The sequence below is a fragment of the Phodopus roborovskii genome, unplaced genomic scaffold (assembly GCF_943737965.1).
Source record: "Phodopus roborovskii unplaced genomic scaffold, PHOROB, whole genome shotgun sequence".
NCBI lineage: Eukaryota > Metazoa > Chordata > Mammalia > Rodentia > Cricetidae > Phodopus > Phodopus roborovskii.
The window spans coordinates 35,772,062-35,789,602 of NW_026126416.1; the positions used below are offsets into that span (position 1 = coordinate 35,772,062).

The 17,541-nt window shown below is 45.3% G+C and overlaps 1 protein-coding gene across 2 annotated transcripts in view; it reads left to right on the forward strand.

The window, feature by feature from the left end:
- The first annotated feature begins 3,770 nt into the window (after positions 1-3,770).
- Rasgrp1 (RAS guanyl releasing protein 1) overlaps positions 3,771-17,541 on the forward strand; it is a 62,900-nt gene continuing 49,129 nt past the window's right edge. Inside the window, exons 1-2 of one of the 2 annotated variants that reach the window (XM_051183715.1) lie at positions 3,771-3,926; positions 7,740-7,924. In XM_051183715.1, coding sequence (XP_051039672.1) covers positions 3,892-3,926; positions 7,740-7,924 — 220 coding nt within the window. In that variant the 5' untranslated portion in view covers positions 3,771-3,891. Of the gene's footprint in view, positions 3,927-7,560; positions 7,925-17,541 lie in introns of those variants that run through there. The other variant, XM_051183714.1, reaches the window with a different exon arrangement.

Below are 17,541 nucleotides of genomic sequence, written 5' to 3' on the forward strand. Positions count from 1 at the left end.
ACATACATACAAACAAATAAATAAACAAACTCTAGAACAACCATCACAATCACACAAATAATGAGGCTAAGTATCTCTGCCTCCAGGACAGAACCGTAATCAGCAAAGAGTGACATAACCTGACTTCATTAGACTCTCCATCTCTTCACTCTCCTCTGAAGTTGAGTACCTATGTACACTGGCCTTGTCTTACAGGTCCATGAACTCTTGTCTGGGACATGGGACCATATGCAGGCCTCCACAGATATACTTCGAAGTATCTTTGACGTATCTCCATGAGGACAGAGGTGTTCTGGCACTGAATTGGCAATCCCTGGACAAGAGAGTGTTAAAGTCACAATATATTTATATTCATTTATTTGCTGACTTGGTTACGGTCCATGTGCTAGACATGTGAGCTCATGGACACACATACCTTGCCTGTCTTGTTCTCTCCCAGGCTCTCAGTAGCAAGAACAGCATATGATACTGGGGAGGCATCTAGTAATTACACATCTTCAAAGGGTGATTAAGTCTTAGGCAATGCAATGTAGATTCCCCAAGCATGGCTGGTCATCAGGCCATGTCTGAAGAGAGGGGTGTGTGCCCTGGATGCATATCTGCCCTCTAGGGTGACCTGGTATTCTAGATAATCTGGGTATAACTCCATGTTGTATGTTTACCAGGCAAGGAGAGATGAGAGGCAGCAGCAAACACACAAGCAAACGCAGTGCTTCATAGGGTACAGCAAGGAGCAGTTATCAGGAGTGATTCAACCGAAGAAGTGAGTACCAGACAGGAGGGTCCTGCCATGAACATACACAGGCTATGGTGTCCAAATCTTATTTTCTAGCTAATAGAGAATTCCTCAAGTCTGGAGTCTGAGAAATAACATGCTAATATAACCATGGAAAGGACCTAAAAAAAATTCAGAGAAAGGAAATCTCAAAATTAGGAAGGCCAGTTACAAATCTGTGACATATGTCCTGGTGAGGGACAATGGTGAGGGGAAACACACGATTTTGTGGTTTTGGAGACAGAGAGAAAGTGACAATAAAAGGGAGTAATAGAGGGAGACGTGACTCTATTAGATGCTAAGTGTAGACACTCAAAGGAGTCCTGTGGGTCTTGCTGAAGCCGAGGAAGAAAATGAAAACACCTCACTGAAGTGTAAATCATATAAAAAAGTCAACGGAAGTAAAGCCATTTTCCCCAGGAAAACACATACAAAAATGTAGATACAATTGCAAAGGAGTCACACACTATGTCCCTCATATGAGTAAGAGGTCCGTGGACTTCATTAAGAATTTCTGAGTAAGAAGAGGAAAAATTACCTTGCAGTGGTTTGGAAGAAAGACCAGGCAACATGACTGTCAGAGAGACATTGTCTATACCAGACAGGAAGGGCAGGAGCAGCAAGCAGCACAAAAGGGCAAGATGGGGGCACGAAGACAGGAGACTTTTGGTCCCAGTCAGAAGTGCTTTGCTTGCCCAGAAGATGAAGAGGGAAATGGGGCCAGCATGATTTTTAGGAGTTTAGGGAAGGAAGAAGTAGACAAAAGAAATCTATAGGTGGTCTCGGGTGAGTAAGTTCTTGAGCTGCCACAGGTATTCCATCCTTATGAGAATGCTGCACTGGTGGTATAGTGATGAGCATTGCTGCCTTCCATCCTTATGAGAAAAGATGAGGCCCGCACTTCATCCAGGACATCACTCACCACACCAGCCTGCATGCACACTGTTGCCTTAAATCCCACATGAACCTGAGTCAGCCATCACCTAATAATGTTCAGGAGCGCCCTTAGGAGAAATTTCTTCCCAGACTCTTAGACAAGAATTGCAAATTCTTAAAACACTTTTCTTTTTCCCCTTAATTATTTTTACTTAAACTCAAAAAAAGTCATATTTTACATACCAATCCCAGTTCCCTCTCCCTCCCATCCTCCTATTCTCCCCACCACCACCAATCCCCCATCTCATCTCCCCCCCCATCCACTCCTCAGGGAGGGTGAAGCCTCCCACAGGGGATCATCAAAGTCTGCTACATCATTTGGGGCAGGGCCTAGGCCCTCCCCCCATGTGTCTAGGCTGAGAAAGTATCCCTCCATAGGGAATGGGCTCCCAAAGCCCATTTATGCACCAGGGATAAATACTGGTTCCACTGCCAGAGGCCCCATAGACTGCCCAGGCCCCCCAAGTGATACTCACATTCAGGGATCTGGTTCAGTCTTATGCTGGTTCCCCAGATGTCAGACTGGGGTCCATGAGCTCCTGCTTGCCCTGGTCAGCTGTGTCTGTGGGTTTCCCCAGCATGATCTTTACCCCTTTACTCATCACTCCTCCTTCTCTACAACTGGATTCCAGGAGTTTGGCTCAGATTTTAGCTGTGAATTTCTGCTTCTGCTTCTATCTGCTACTGGATGAAGGCTCTATGCTGGCATTTAAGGTAGTTATCAATCTCATTTTAGGGGAAGGGCATTTAAGGCAGCCTCTCCACTATTGCTTAGAGAACAGCCCTTCCCCTTGGACTTGACTGCTTGACTGGCCCACTTGAAGTGTGTATTGGATTCTGTTTTCCTATCGTGTAAGCATATATTGGTACATGATTTTTAGAATAATGTTCATTCCTGGCCCCATTTTGTCAGCCTTCCTCCCGAACGTCCCCTCCCCCCCCCAGACATACATATTTATTTTTGTAGGTTATGTATTCTTGTAAATGATCCTCAATTCTTTTCTAGGACATCACAGCACATAAGCGTGAGAAAATACATGAGATAGAGCGGGAGTTCTTAAAGTCCAGAATGCTGTGGCTGGGAAGATCATGGGTTGTGACAAGAATAAGGAGTGTGTTATTAGGCCAGGCCAACAAGGACTTAGAGGCGCCAGGCAGATCTCAGGCTGGGCTACCTCTCACCTCTCTTCTCTGCTTGCTGTCTATGAGACCTGCTATTTAAATCTTAAGTAGTGACCTCTTTGCATTTGGAGGGGTGGCTTAAAAAAAAGTCAGGTGTGGGAAACCCAATGATCGGCACTGGATCAGCATTAGCTGCTGTTATTACTAACATCGCCATGCCCCAGACAAGTAGTAAGTAGGTAGGTCTCCTCTCTTGGCCAAGCCTGCTGGCACACTAGCACTTTAAGAAAGCTTCCTCTCCGCAGCCTTGCAACTCCCCCTTGGCTCCCCTAGTATCCCACACCCACAGACTCCAAGCAGCTGTCTCTTGCCCGACAACGATCACACCTCTGGAACTCACCTCCACACCCACCACCTCTTCTAGTGTACAAATCTATGCCCTCTCTTGTAAAATGTGCCAACGAGAACTAAGTGCCCAGGTTTAGGGGGTTTCTGCCTTCCCTGCCCGGACCCGACGGGTGTGCCCTCACCGATATGTACAAGACAGTCCTGCCATCCCGGAAGGGGTCTCGGCAGAGCCCCCAGGGGACCCGTGGCCTTGGGTGGAAGCAACTCTTCTACAAGAATCTAGCTGGGTCAATTTCAGGGCAACTCACTCTGCACCCCTCGGACCTAACCTTTGGGCTGAGAGAGATAAACCATCGACGGGAAGGGAGAAGCGAGGGCGGCGCATTCCCTCATCGGGGCGCTACCGAGTAATGGGGGCAGGATTCGAAGAAGTACTGAGGGCGCCCCGCGTTTCCTCCAGCCTGATGATAACATCAGCGCGTGTCAGGTGGTTGGTGCGAGAGGGTGCGCGCGCGCAAGAGAGCGAGCGCAGGGAGCGCGCTCGCACAAACTTTGTGCCTGCGGATGCGCCTGGGTCTGCTCGCCTGGCTCCGAGAGTGGCCGGCGCCGGGCTGCGAGGGCCGGCGGCGGCCGAGGGATGCTCCGCGCTCCGCCGAGCCGGTCCCGCCTCTCCAGGTGAGACGGCTCCAGGAGAGCAGCACGCCGCGGCCATGGGCACCCTGGGCAAGGCGAGAGAAGCTCCGCGGTGAGTAGCTGTGGCTCCTCGGGGAGCTCGGCATCTTTAATGAGGAGTGATAGCTGAGCGGTGTCGCTGCAAACCTCTCCCAGTGGGTAAGGCGCAGGATCGGAGGACCAGGCGACTCCCTCTGAGGACAGTTTCTTCCCGGGGTGGACCACGGCCGAAGACCCGGGAGCCGGGTCTAGACTGACGTCGGGGGAGAATGGGCGTGAGACAGAGATCCCCGGAGCCCAGCACTTTGGGCCAGGAGGGAAGACAGAGTCGTGGCTGTTGGGGTGGCGAGGGCACAGGTCGCCTGGCCAGGTCTGGAGTGGTCTGGGCCCAAGCCTTCACCGCTCTTGGACCTCCCTGGATGCTCTTCGGCGGGTCACCCCCGGGAACTCCCACTCGCATACTTTCCGAGCCCCTGGCACCTGCTGCGGGAGCAGGGCGCGGGAAGCGCCACCTGGTGGTCTCTCCGGGTCTTTCTGGAGCGACCCACAGCAATGGCTGCAAGCGGAGGTGGCAGTTCTTGGCTGCCCCCGAGGAAAAAAAAGTTTCCAAATCAGTGGTCTGTGAGTCTGCATTCCTCCCATGTCCCCACCCCCACACTCTAAAGGGATATTTGGGAGAATCCTGAGATAACAGACAGTGAAGAAGAGTGGCTATGAAGCAATAAGAGTGGCTATGAAGGGTTTTAGGGGGTCAAGGAATTTAGCGTTTGCCCCCAAAGCACAAGAAACCCTTAGCTGCCTGGACACCGCTTTGCCTTGGTTCGGGCTGAACAGGCTGTTCCCTTCACAATGCCATTCATGTGGACTCATATGCGAGCGCATCATGACCGATCTATGTATGTGACTATGCTCATTCTAATTCCCTGCCGGGCCATGCCATCCCGGGTGTGTCATCCCGAATGTCCTCCACCTCACTTTGCACTACACTGCTTTGGATCTGTCCATTAAATTAACTCTGTATTGTGGGCAGCATGGGGTACGACTGGAAGGTGCACTCAGCAGAAGTGGCCAGTGAAAGCTGCCTTTCCTTCTAAGCAGACCATGGGATATCTCCACTCTACCTTGGCCCGAGGATATCTGGAGTCCAATCACCCAAACCAATTCAAACTTTCTTAGCAGCCCCCCCCCCGAGTGTGCGGGGCGGGGGGGGGGTCAGTTTCCAACCACTGTAGGACTAAGAAAGCATCTTCAAGTTAATGTGTTTATTTCAAGATTTTGCTGTTGGTTTGTTTTACTTAATTCACAAATTAAATTGGAAATGTGTGTCTACTGCCCTTTAAAATGCACCCTTGTAGAATTAGCTGTTCATTCTGTGGATGGTTAAAATGCTCTAGAAACTTCCTATAATAAAGCACTCGATTAAATCAGTGATTCTCAACCTGTGGGCCTTGAACTCTCTGGAGTTATATACCAGGTGTCCTTCATATCATATATTTACATTATGATTCATAACAGTAGCAATATTACAGATATGAAGTACCAACGAAATAATTTTATGGTTGGAGATCACAACATGAGAAATTGTATTAAAGGGTCACAGCATTTGGCGGGTTGAGAACCACTGGTGTATAACCCTTCCACCAAGGTGTGGGGAGAGGAGGTGGAAGGGAGCAGTTTCTTGAGGGGGGGTGTAGTTCAGTGAGGAGGCTTGCCTGACATGTGACAACCCTGGATTTGATCCCTAGCATCATGAACGAAAACAGTTTATTTCTTTTAGTTCCTTTAGATGCTTCCTGGTGAGGTGGTAGGGTTGTTTCTTAACTAGATGTGATGAGGTATACTTGCAATCCCAGAAGGCAGAGAGGTCTGGGCCACTCCAAGGTGCATAGTAAGACCCTGTCTCAAAACAATTTTTTAAAAATATATTCTTTAAAAGAAAGACAAGAGGGAAACATGCTCTGAGAGTTTTCCAGGGTAAGTAGTCAAGAAACTGGGCAGAGGGCATTTGCAAGCCATAGGCACTGTTGGCTTTTAACATTTTCCCTTCCCTGTTTTTTCATGCCCTCCAAATCCCCCAGCACTGAACCAAGATGTGATTGTTTCTAGGAAGGGAAAGGAACCAAGCTAGGAAGTGTGGTATGGTGCCAAGGAAGCTGGTCTGCTCTGCACTTGTGGCCAGACATACCTATCTTGTGTCTGAGGATGTTAGGAAAAGGACTTTGCAAAGCCTGGCCAGCACTTGGGTCCTGAGGACCATTCCAGGGGCCTGCTGAACAAATAAGAACTGAGATGCCACCTCTACATTGTCAGCCATCTTTCTGAAGGAGCTGACTGGTGTACACTGAATAAACCCTTTCAGTCTCTTGACAGTCGACCCAACAATTCCAGTGTAGTGATAAGCACACAGACTCCTCCAAAAATGCCTACTAGATGAATAGAGCCAGACAGACCCCAGTACTAGTCCCCCGAGATAGCCCCATTTGGAGACCCATGTACACCACTGACTGATGTTCTGAAGTTAGAACAGAACTGAAAGGGCCAGGGTATCCCCCTGGAGTCTGGCTGTGTGGTGTGGCCCATGTTCAGAGTACCATCTTTGTACAAGCTGATTTCTCCAAACCCAGGTGTGTCCAGGGTGTTTTGTTGGTTTGTTTGTTCATTGTTTATTGTTATTCTTTAACTAAGTGTATGGTTGGCTCCTTCTGGATGAGGTTTTTACCTTGTCAGAGCAGCTCTTCCATACAGTCCCTGGAAAGTGCTTTTCCTTCCTTGGAGAATATTGTGCTTCTTGCCCTAGGCACTGTACTCTTTGGACATTGACCTAGAACTTATGCAGTTACTCTTTATGCTTATAATGTGTGTTGTGGTTCAAGAGTGTTTTTCATGTTTTTTTCTTTGACAGTAAACTATATGTTAGCCAAAGGTGTAACAGGAAAAGGAAAGCTAAGTACATGCCAAAAAGTAATCAGCAACAACACCTTTCATTATTGAAATGTCAAAGAGTATAGATGTGGGTCTCTGTGTGTTTTTAGTAGAGAGAAATAAAACACACTTTGTAAGACACTTTGCAGAGTGACTCGTATCAATCAGGTCATGCCCAATAAAGCTAAGTGTGGTAGATGAGGATCCACCAGACTCCTAAGCCATTTCCAGGCGCAAATAGCCATTTTACATTCAGCTCTAGAGCAGGCAGTTCAACACTGAGCCAACCCCTCCCCCTTTTCTCTTCTTAAGGACCCAAGTGAGGACTTGATAGAATGTTTACTGATATGAATGATTCATAATGATTTCTTGTCTTATCAAAATGCAACTATTTATTAAAACTATTTATTAATAAGAAAGGCAGAGATGGCTGAAAAATTTAAATGCCACCACTGTAACCCTCACTTCCTCCCCACCCTTGAGTCTTTGGGTTCTCCTGCCAGGCTCTTAAAGGTGTTTCCAAGGCCCTCTGCTTTTCGGCATCTTGGGCTTTGCTCAAATGAATGAAACTAGCTGAAAATGAGGCCAACTGAAGCAGTCCTTGAGACCCCAAAGTCAGTAGTCTAGCAGCTAGACTGCAAACGTTCCGTACCATTTTCCCTCTGCCTCTCTCCTTCTGGAAGAGAGACGGCAGCATAGAGTAGTCCTTCCACCAGTGGGGAGAAAGCTGTTACTGCCCTGGAATCTCACCTTGTCATTTGCTGGGGAGATGTCTCTTTAACAGCCAACCAGTCCGTTCAGTGCTTCTGCCAAGTGGGAGGGATATGCCTTCTACCAGCCCAGCTTCAGGGACTCATTGCCCTATCTCCTCTTCCCTCTGTCTTCAGAGCCTAGAGCTGCCAGGGAGACCCACAGCTACTCTGTCTATCCTAACTGGAAATCTCTCTTCTCCCGGACCCCCCAGGAAACCTTCCAATGGCTCCAGAGCTGGCCCTAAAGCAAGACTAGAGGCCAAATCAGTCAACAGCCCTCTCCCTGCCCAACCCAGCTTGGCCCAGATCACCCAGTTCCGAATGATGGTGTCCCTGGGACATTTGGCCAAAGGAGCCAGCCTGGATGATCTTATTGACAGCTGCATTCAATCTTTTGGTGAGTTGGTTAACTGCCCACATACATAGAAATTGCTGTGTTATTTCTTTCTTCTCCTTAAAAAGTGTCTTATACAAGAGCAACCTAGATTGTATTTTGGCTTTAAAAATAGCTGTTGAGCTTTTGAAATGTTGGAGACAGTCTGCACTGCTATGGCACATGACTATGTGGGTGGAATAGGTCGTGATGAGCAATCTCAAGTGAGAAAAGTTACTGAGGGGACTTGCCATTTTCTTTGCATGGGGGTTTGTCTTGTGTTGTGCTGGGGGAGAACATCGGGCCTCTAATGCTATGATAATGTTCTGTCCTCCTTCCTGGGGTAGAAAAAATAAGTCTGTCTCAAACTGTCAAGTAGAATTTGAAAACATTCAGGTCAGGTCAATAATTCCCCCTTACAATCTGGAATTGTGCTTGTGTTTGTAATTAAAAGCCAGGAATTCATGTATTGCAAAGTCCGGAGAGGGGGCGGCGGCAAGGAGCTAGCAATAAGCATGTGGGCACAGGGGCCGGCAATGCATGTTCCAGGTGCTGCCCTCTGTCAACACATGCAGAGCTGTGCTGCCAGCAAGCAGTGGCCTGAAAAGATCTATTTTTAATTAAGCATTTTCTTTTGATGATTGCTTGTGAAATGATGATTTGAAAGTCCTAAATATTGGGTTTGCTTCAAAAAGTGCAGAATTAAAATTGATGGATTTCAGTGAAATCTATTAATCCAAAGATTTTTAGCATCCTTTGCCCTATGTCCCCTTTTCTATGTTCCTGCATCTCCTGCTGGGAAGCAGATGAGTTTGTGGGGCTCAGCTCTGAAGGATCTGCCCTCCCCAGCCTCCTGGAGAGTAGAAGGGGGTGTGCTCAGCTCTCAGAAGTGGGGACTGTTAGTGTTCAGGGCGTGTTCGAACCTTATTTATAGACTTGGGAAAGACCTGGCACTTTGGGGAGAGTCATTTTATGCAGCTGCCTCAATTTTGGTTTAGAACAGTGCTTCTTCAACATTCTTGCACACAGTCATGTGGAGGGTTTCTTCTTTTTCTTTCTTTCTTTCTTTTTTTTTTTTTTTTTTTTTTTTTTTTTTTTAGTAATGCAGATGGCTGGGTACCAGCCCCAGAGTTTCTGCTTGAGTAGGTCTGGCTAGGGTGGGGTCCAACGATTTGCATTTCTAACAAGGTCCCAGGTGAGACTGAAGCAGCTGCTCCCAGAACCCCACTTTGAGAATCACTACTTTTAAAGTACCGTTTGCTCTAGACTTCTTACCCTTAGAAAAACTGAGAGGATCGGGTGTGTGACTCAGTGGTAGAGCTCACTTAGCACAGAGGGGCTTGAGTGCAACCTGTCTATCCCTGAACAAGGAAGTCACTCGTTCTGTTCCTTGGTTTATCCTTACCTGCAAGACTGATTTGAGACAAATACTACCACTAAGCTACATCTTCAGCCCCAGATTGAATAACTTTGTGCTTCACAATCTCTTTGAAAATGTATACATTCAAGGAGACAGCTAGAAGCTGGTGGAGACCAGTGGGAACAGGGTAGCGGCTATTGGTATTAGATAGGCTACAGATGTCCTTCTCCTTGGCTGCTGGTTGTATTTCCTAGACCCTCCCAGAGCATAGTGTAAGAACAAGGACCCTTATTTTCTATTTCATTCCTGAGAACCCTGGGACCAGAGATGCATTTATCGTGGGATCTTTATTTTTTTTTTCTGCCAATCATGCAACCACCTGATGAGCTTGAGACTGTTTTCTTAGCTTTCAAATAATTGTGGCTTCAACCTCAAAAATACATGGCCAAATCCAGAGTTCTTTCTGAAAATAACCAATCATAATCTACTCCCCCTAACCAATCCTACAAAGGCAGTCGGGCATTGTTTTCTGGATATGTTAGGGTGGAAACTAGAACCTTAGAATGCACAGCTGTGTGAGCCCCACTGAGGCTAAAGTCCTTTGGGTCGTTACCAAGAAATATTTATTAAGTCCCTAATTACACCTGACCCTGCACTGTATGCCACCTGAGAAAAATGACAGTGATCAAGTACCTGTTTCATTAGCACTTACAGCACCTGTGTATTCAGGAACACACACACACACACACACACACACACACACACACACACACACACGATAATAAATGAAGGTGTTCAGGAACGAGTTCATTTTACTATGTAGAAGCTGAACAAGGACACTTACTGGGAAGGACCAGCCCCCACTCACAGCACCTGGCACATGGGAATGCTGTGGACAAAATCCCAGAGTTTCTGTTTTATAGGTTGCAGAATTTCCTGTCACAGAATTTACATAAAAGACAGTACACAGCAAAATCCAGTGTATGTTGGAGAAAGTCAGAGAGAATACCTTTATGAGTCTACCTTTTCTTGGTTGTGAGTTGACTTATCTGTTTCAAGGAGGAGCTTAACGCTAACCTCTGAAAACCTGGCTTAAAGATCTAGACAACTACTCATGCCTTTCTTTACTTTCCCTCACCTTCATGCAGACACCTAGGATGTGTTTTACTCTGGCTGTGTATAACTGTCCAGGGCAGAATCCCCCCCCCCATATATGTGTGTGTGTGTGTGTGTGTGTGTGTGTGTTAAAATGAAATCAAGTGTAAAATTTAGTTCTGATGCCTCAGTAGCCAGTCTTCAAGTGCCTGATGGCCTCAGCCTCAGGTGGTGACTGTTGCTACTGGACAGAATGAACAGACCATGTGTCCATGGTCACAGGAAGTCTGACTGATAGTGCTATCGAGGGAAGATGACTAGATGACCGACCTGAAGGGAGAAACGGTGGATGGATTTCTCTGGAAACTGGGTTTGCATTCATTTCTCAGGTGTACCTAAGGGATGATCTAAATGTTGTGTAGAACCTCCTGGGTATTGAGAGGTGTGTACTGAAAGCTGTCTCTTGAGCATTATTCAGCATCAAGTGTCAACCCCCTCCTGGAACTGTCCTCAGAGGAAGGCTGGATGGATCACAATGGATTTAGGGATACACATGCAAATGAAGGTACTGTGGAAGGCCCCCAGCAACCTTCCCAGTGTCTGTGACTAGAAACACCAACCCTCCAGTTCCTTTGCCTTAACCCTGCACCCACCTTCTGTTTTAATCAGAGGGCAAGCTACAGACAGACCCCACGTGTTGTCTGCTAGTTAACCCATTCCCACCCTGAGCATAATGAGGTAGAGCATCTCAACCAGGAAGGAATCACACCAGTGGGGACAGAGCTTAGAGGCCTATGAGGTCACTTAAACTTTTCCTTTCTTTTTCACTTTGCAAGAGGGCTACCAGCGTTGGGCCCAAATGGGGGGTAAAATCAAATACCCCAATTTACACAGTTCTTTCATGTCTCCTATTCTGTGCAAAACAACTTCTGATAGCATCAGAAAATAGTTGCACATGAGCCCGAGCAGGCACCCTGGCAAGCTGCTCCCCCGTGTCCAGGGTGGGCTGTCAGGGCAAGGACAGTTCATCTGAGTAACATATTTATGGGGTGCTATTTTTTCTTAGTGTTCCATATGTATTGATTTTTCTTTTATAGTCAAAACAAACCTGAAATAGGTCGGGTATTATTATCTCCATTGGATGAGCAAGAAAAAAGTGGGGCACCCTAGAACTGAAACAACACGTCGTGTACCCACAATCTAAATAGGAAACATGCTGCCCCTTTTCCTCTGCCTCTGCCTCCAGCAGTCATGTGTACCCTGAGCTGGGGCAGGTGCAGCTCTCTCCCCAGACAAGTTCTCATATTCTCAGGAAAGACTTTGTGCTACGTAGAGTAGGTCTGCAGCCTATACTTGCCAGTCGGCAGGCCTGCTCTCCCCAGTTAGAAACCAAATTCCATTCAGCGCAAGAAATGGTCACAGACTCCATCTGTATACCATCAGGTATCTGACTGGTATTAATTCTCCAGCCAAATTTGTGTTCGTATATTACCATGTGTGTGCATTATACTAATGCTTCCCAATCTAGAAAGAGCCTACTACTAGTGAATATAGTTTCTGTGATATGGGCTAGTTGGTTACTAAGCACTTTACAGACCTTAATGCATAATGGGTAAAACACTATACCAGTCTTTGGAGTTCAGTGAAGGCAAACAGGTGCTTGTTAGAACCACAGTCCCCTCCACAGCAAAAGGAAGTTTGGATATTTCTCAACTCTCTGTAGCTTCAACTCCGGCTTCCAAAGCAAGGTGTAGAGGAGACAGACAGGCACCAAACCACCACTCAGATGGGTACTTAGAACTGACAACTGCAAGAGCCAAGCTGTGTATACAAAGTCACGTATAGGAATCCTTTGCTACTGCTGACAGCAGGCCCTATGTGATGGCTACAGCTGTCCCTGACACCTCCCCAGGAGAACTCCTCAGATCAGCAAGGTTTCTTATAGAAAAAAAAAAAAAAAAAAAAAAAAAAAAAAAAACAGTCAGGAGAGCTCCCTGTCTTAAACAACTGGGATTGTCAGAAGTGTCCAGCATGGCTGTCCCTAGCCCTTTGGAAAGAATTGGCATTCGTTGGTCAGCATGCCACTTATGCTAAAGAGCTTTTTACTATGTCTCCCCTGGGCAGGTGTCACCCAATGCCTCTGGGATATCTGCTCTCTCATGAGTATGAGTTTCAGTGACTCTGGGACCTGAGGAAGGAAAGGGTTAAATTATCATCACCCTCAACTGTGTGCTGAGGCAAAATCAGTCTTCAAAATAGTGATGCCTAAGAGCCACAGTTTCTCGGAAATTCTGGGTACTTTTCTTCAGGAGATGGGCCCAGAGAAATGAATCTTACAGCTGCCTAGAAGACAGAGGATGCACAGTTGCTGAGCACTTAGTACCATGGGCTCAATGGGGAGTGAGCCTTTACCTGAATTGACCCCACTGGGCTTCCCTGCAGCCCTGTAGATTTAGTTTGCTCTCTTAACTGATAGGGCACCAGAATTCAGGAGCAGGAAAGGATACATGGGATGTGGTCCAGTATTGCGGTTTAATAAGGATCAGGATAAACAGATAGGCCAAATAGATGTTTATTCAGGGAGAAATAACATACAACCTAGACAGATGAACACCAGCAAGTTCCACCGGATGCTATCCTCTCTGCGTCCTGACAGCAAGAGAGTGTTCCTGGCTCCTACTCAGACCTCCTTCCACAGGTCACTTCCACCCCTGGCTCCACCCCCCCAATGGGTGTGGTCAGTGCCACAGAAGAAGACAAAGTGAATATCCTACTACAATTCCCCTTTTAGTCTAAAGAAAAGATTTAGGCTTGATACAAAACTATATACAAAACAGTGAATAACAAGTGTGCTCTAAGAAAAGGAAAATCAAGAACAAAATGACCTAGGGTGAAGGCATAACAGAGTTTACAATAGAGTTGTCCTAAGCTGGAAAATGTAAATCTAGTACCTAATATATCTAACTAGGAAGAGAGAATAATAGCTGTGATAGTTTAATCTTCAACCTCATCAAGACCTGAGAAGGAAAATAACGATACGAGGGTAGACAGGAAGTTGCAGATGGGCAACTTCCAAAAGGTGCATCAAAGACAGAAAGAGCAGGCTACCTGGACAGTCACCCAAGGTCTCACAGCAACGTTGGTACACCAAGCTTTGGCTAAGGCCAAGAGAACTTCACAGACCATAACAACAGCAGGGAGGTAGAAAGGCTGTCTTACCCTGATTTGGCAAGGTTCCATAGTCTTCTATATTTGTCTCCTGCAAGCACATATCCAAATCAATGGTCAAGGTGGGGGCAGTTCTTTTCCCAAGAGGCCATTAGCCAAAGCGAGGATGAACTCCAGAAGGAGCAACAACAGTGTCCAACATATTTTCAGGAAAGTTCACAGGAGCAATAGTGTTTCATGTCAACAGAGTACTAATATTAAAACATTTAAATGTCATGTTCTGCATGTCTATGAAGTTACTGAAGATTAAACATCAATATCTGACTAATATCATAGGTAAAGGAAACATGGGTGAAGATAATCTATAATACTCAGGAACTTAGCTAAAATAAAAAAAAACTGATTAAAACTTCCTTGAGTAAAGCAGGGATAAATACCTAAACAATATAACTATGTACATATATATACATGTAAATCCCTAAAATAGAGGTAGAGTAGAAATGTCTAGACAAGAGGTAGAACTATAAAGGGTAGCATGATAAATATCCCCAATTGTATCAATATACAAAATGTCTTGAATACAAGAAAAAGTATACATATATAGAATATGGCAAGACTAATGTGCATAAATTGTATCAATATACAAAATGTCTTGAACATAAGTGGAAGTATACATACATAGAATATGGTAAGAATAATGTGCATAAAACATCATAAGTGGAAAGATTTCACACAATATGACAAAATATAATATACAATTCATCTGGGAAGGGAATATAAACTTTTACATAGCTTACCACAAATAAGAATATATAACAATGTAAGCTGTAGAATACTATTATCTCACTCTTACTAAATAATTCACAAGAAGATAGGCTAATCTACCTATATCCCATCTAAACCATACCTTTCCCAACCATACTGTACTCCTGTCTAAAAGATAAACCCGAGTCTAAGCATCACCTTCCACACTCAACCCTAAGTAACTAAAACCAACCCAAAGAAGATGAATATTATCCCCAAATTCCAAGAGTAGGGAAAGGGGGCATCGTTATTTTAAGATTACTTCCTGCTGAAATGGGATGATGATTGCTCCATGGGATCCATGGGAAGAAAATTTTTAGCAACCAAATTTCTCAACAGAACTGGGTGTGACATATGTAGCTAGTTACTGTGTGGCAGAAAATGACTGTAGTTCTATTTGAAACTCTGGCCAGAATGCAATAAGAAGGTGCACCATTATAGCTAGCTAGTCATGAGTTGTCTCAAATAAAACGGTCTCAAACCGGTTTTAGGGTGATGTTTGTAGTCCAGATGCATCAGGTTGAGTCAAGTGGAAATGACGATGTGGGGCCCCATCTTCTTTCCGGAGAATTCAAAAATTGCTGTTAGGAATTGTTATTATTCCTTGTGGAAAACTTAAACATCAATATTAAAGTAAAATTTTCAAGTTTTAAGGTATGCATTAGGGAAAGGCAACAATGAGCATTAAAATGTATATGAGAAAACTCAGAAGCAGGAAAGGGTACCTGGGATGTGGTCCAGCTCAGTACTTGGCCAGCTGCTGAGAGCAAAGCTCTGATCTGCTCTCTGTGGCTTATGTCTTCTCTGCTCTATCAGAATCTCATCATGAGGGGACTGTGTCAGATTCAGGTTCCTGACATGCAAGCCCAAAGGGTTTTGTCTACCCAACACTCACTATGGACTGATAGTGAGCACCTGCCTTGTAGACCACACGCTCCTTCCAGTACATCCCAGGACATGTCCTCAGGCTTTCTAAGAAAACATGAAAGACAAACATCTCGGAGAAGCAATGGAACATAGGTTTTTCAATTACAGACTGGTAAAGCTCTCAGGGAAGCCAGCCTCGTGGGAGCAAGAAAGCAATCCAGCCAGGCTTAATTAGAGATATGCTGCACCTGGGAGAGGGTTGGAAATTCCAGTACCACTACTGTGCGGTTTCCCTGCACCTCTCTCTCCTCTCAACTGCTGCAAACTTTCTAAATAATGTACAGCCTGTCCATCTTACACTGGGGGAAATAAACAGAAAGGAGATGTCTGTGGTGCCCACAGCTTTATTCCTTGCTCTCAGAAACAGTTTTTTCAGGCCTACATTTGCAGCTTTTGTGATGCTCAGACCCATTTCCTGGGCTGCAATTAGGTCTCCACCCTCATCTCCATGAAGCCTCCAGGATTCAGTGGCCTTCAGGGAGTAGCTATGATGGAAGGAACTAGAGACATGCTTTTCCATGAACAACCAGCTAAACAAACCAGTTTGTCAACAGATTTTTTTCCCTAAGGCTTTCATTGTGGAATAATATGAATCCAAAAGCAGTGTGTTCTATTGACACTGACTGGACCCCGGAGAGCCCTGGAGACGGCCAGGAGCCTCAGGGGCAAACTCACTCCCTGGCCTTTCAGCTGCTGACTTGTGCTTGTAGCATTTGCAGAGGCCTGGTGCTAGAGTCTAGGATACAACCAAGCCTGGCTTCTGACCCTGGGGAACATGGAAGGAAAAGCCAAAGAAAGAGTAAGACTGTGTAGGCAGGACTAACTTCAAGGATAGAACTCCAAGGCTACCACAGTCTTGAAATTGTTGAAAAGGAGCACCTTTTCATGCCTATTGGATCTTAAAAACCACAGAGCCATTCATGAGCATGAGAATCAGAGGAATGGGTGGGGATGAGGATAACTCACTGAAGATGTAGACAATGAGATGGACCAAAGCTTGTTTTCTTTTGTATGGATATGAAAGAGGGTGTAGAGGGGGAGACAGTAGTCTTATCTGCTAACAGTGGTATAGATAGATACTACGTGATTATCCAGCTCCCAAGGTCAAAATTGCTCCATTTTCTCCAGTCTGGCAAGCCAGTTGTTAAATATAGACACCATTAAAGATTAAGTTATGTATCTGTGTGATGAATAAATTCATAAAAGGCAAGGATTCCAAAATGATGACTTTTCGTAGGTGATCATATTTACTACTCCATGTGCCTTTGAGAGTGTAACCATAACACCTGCATGGTGAAAATGCTATGGAGGTTTTCGGTGCTATGGAGGTTTTCAGTGCAAAGTAGCATCTCCACAGCTCCATCTGCAGCAAGGCAAGCCTAGGAGCTTAGCTTGGCTTTGCTGCTGTATTCACACCTTGGGAAGGACAACGCTCCTACCCTTGCATCCTTCTCAAACCCAGCCCAAGGAGCCCATGACTAAACTCTGACAGCATGCCCCTGTCTACACTACCAGACCAAGGGTACTAACAGAGGGGTGTTCATCAGGGGGAAGGGACCCTAAACCTAACTAACAATCCCGTTCTTTATCACAGTTAGGAATAAAGCTAACATGGTTTTTGTCTCTTTCATGCCTTAAGAAACAAACAATTTGGTCTAGACAAGGTATACTAAAAAGGTGAAGAAATCAATCAGCAAAGCTGGGGTTTTCTTAAAGAAATAATTATGGAGCAAAGACTAAATCCAAAAGATTTCCATTTGGAACTGAACAGACTAGTTCTGTGTAGTATTTTTTATTTTCTTAACTCACCATTCTCCAGGATTAAACCATTCCTTATTTTCTCACTTCCCTGTACTGCTGACCTTCACAAGTTTTATGTCACCTCTATTTGTTCTGGGTTCTACTCCAGTTGGTCATTTACCTTCATCCCCGCTGTATACTGATGATGTCACTGGTGTGACACAAGCTTTGCTGAGTGCTGTTGTTTGTTTTGAATGGGTTTGTGTGTAGTTGTGTTCCTGTCATGAAAGGTCCCTTCCTTTCCCTTGCCCGTTTGTTACCTGCTACTCAGTGTTCTCATTGCTAGAGGTTTGAGCCTGTTGGCTCTTCGGACAGCTTTTGCTGATGGCCTTTTCCTTATTGTCATCTCTCCTTTAATTTTACTATTACAATATGTATAAATTGTGTGTTTTTACGTATTCATCTTAGATTGTTAATCCTTTATTAATTCTAAACTTAAAAATCTATATCCCAGCCACTTGGGGGAATACCTTCTTGTCATTTTAGT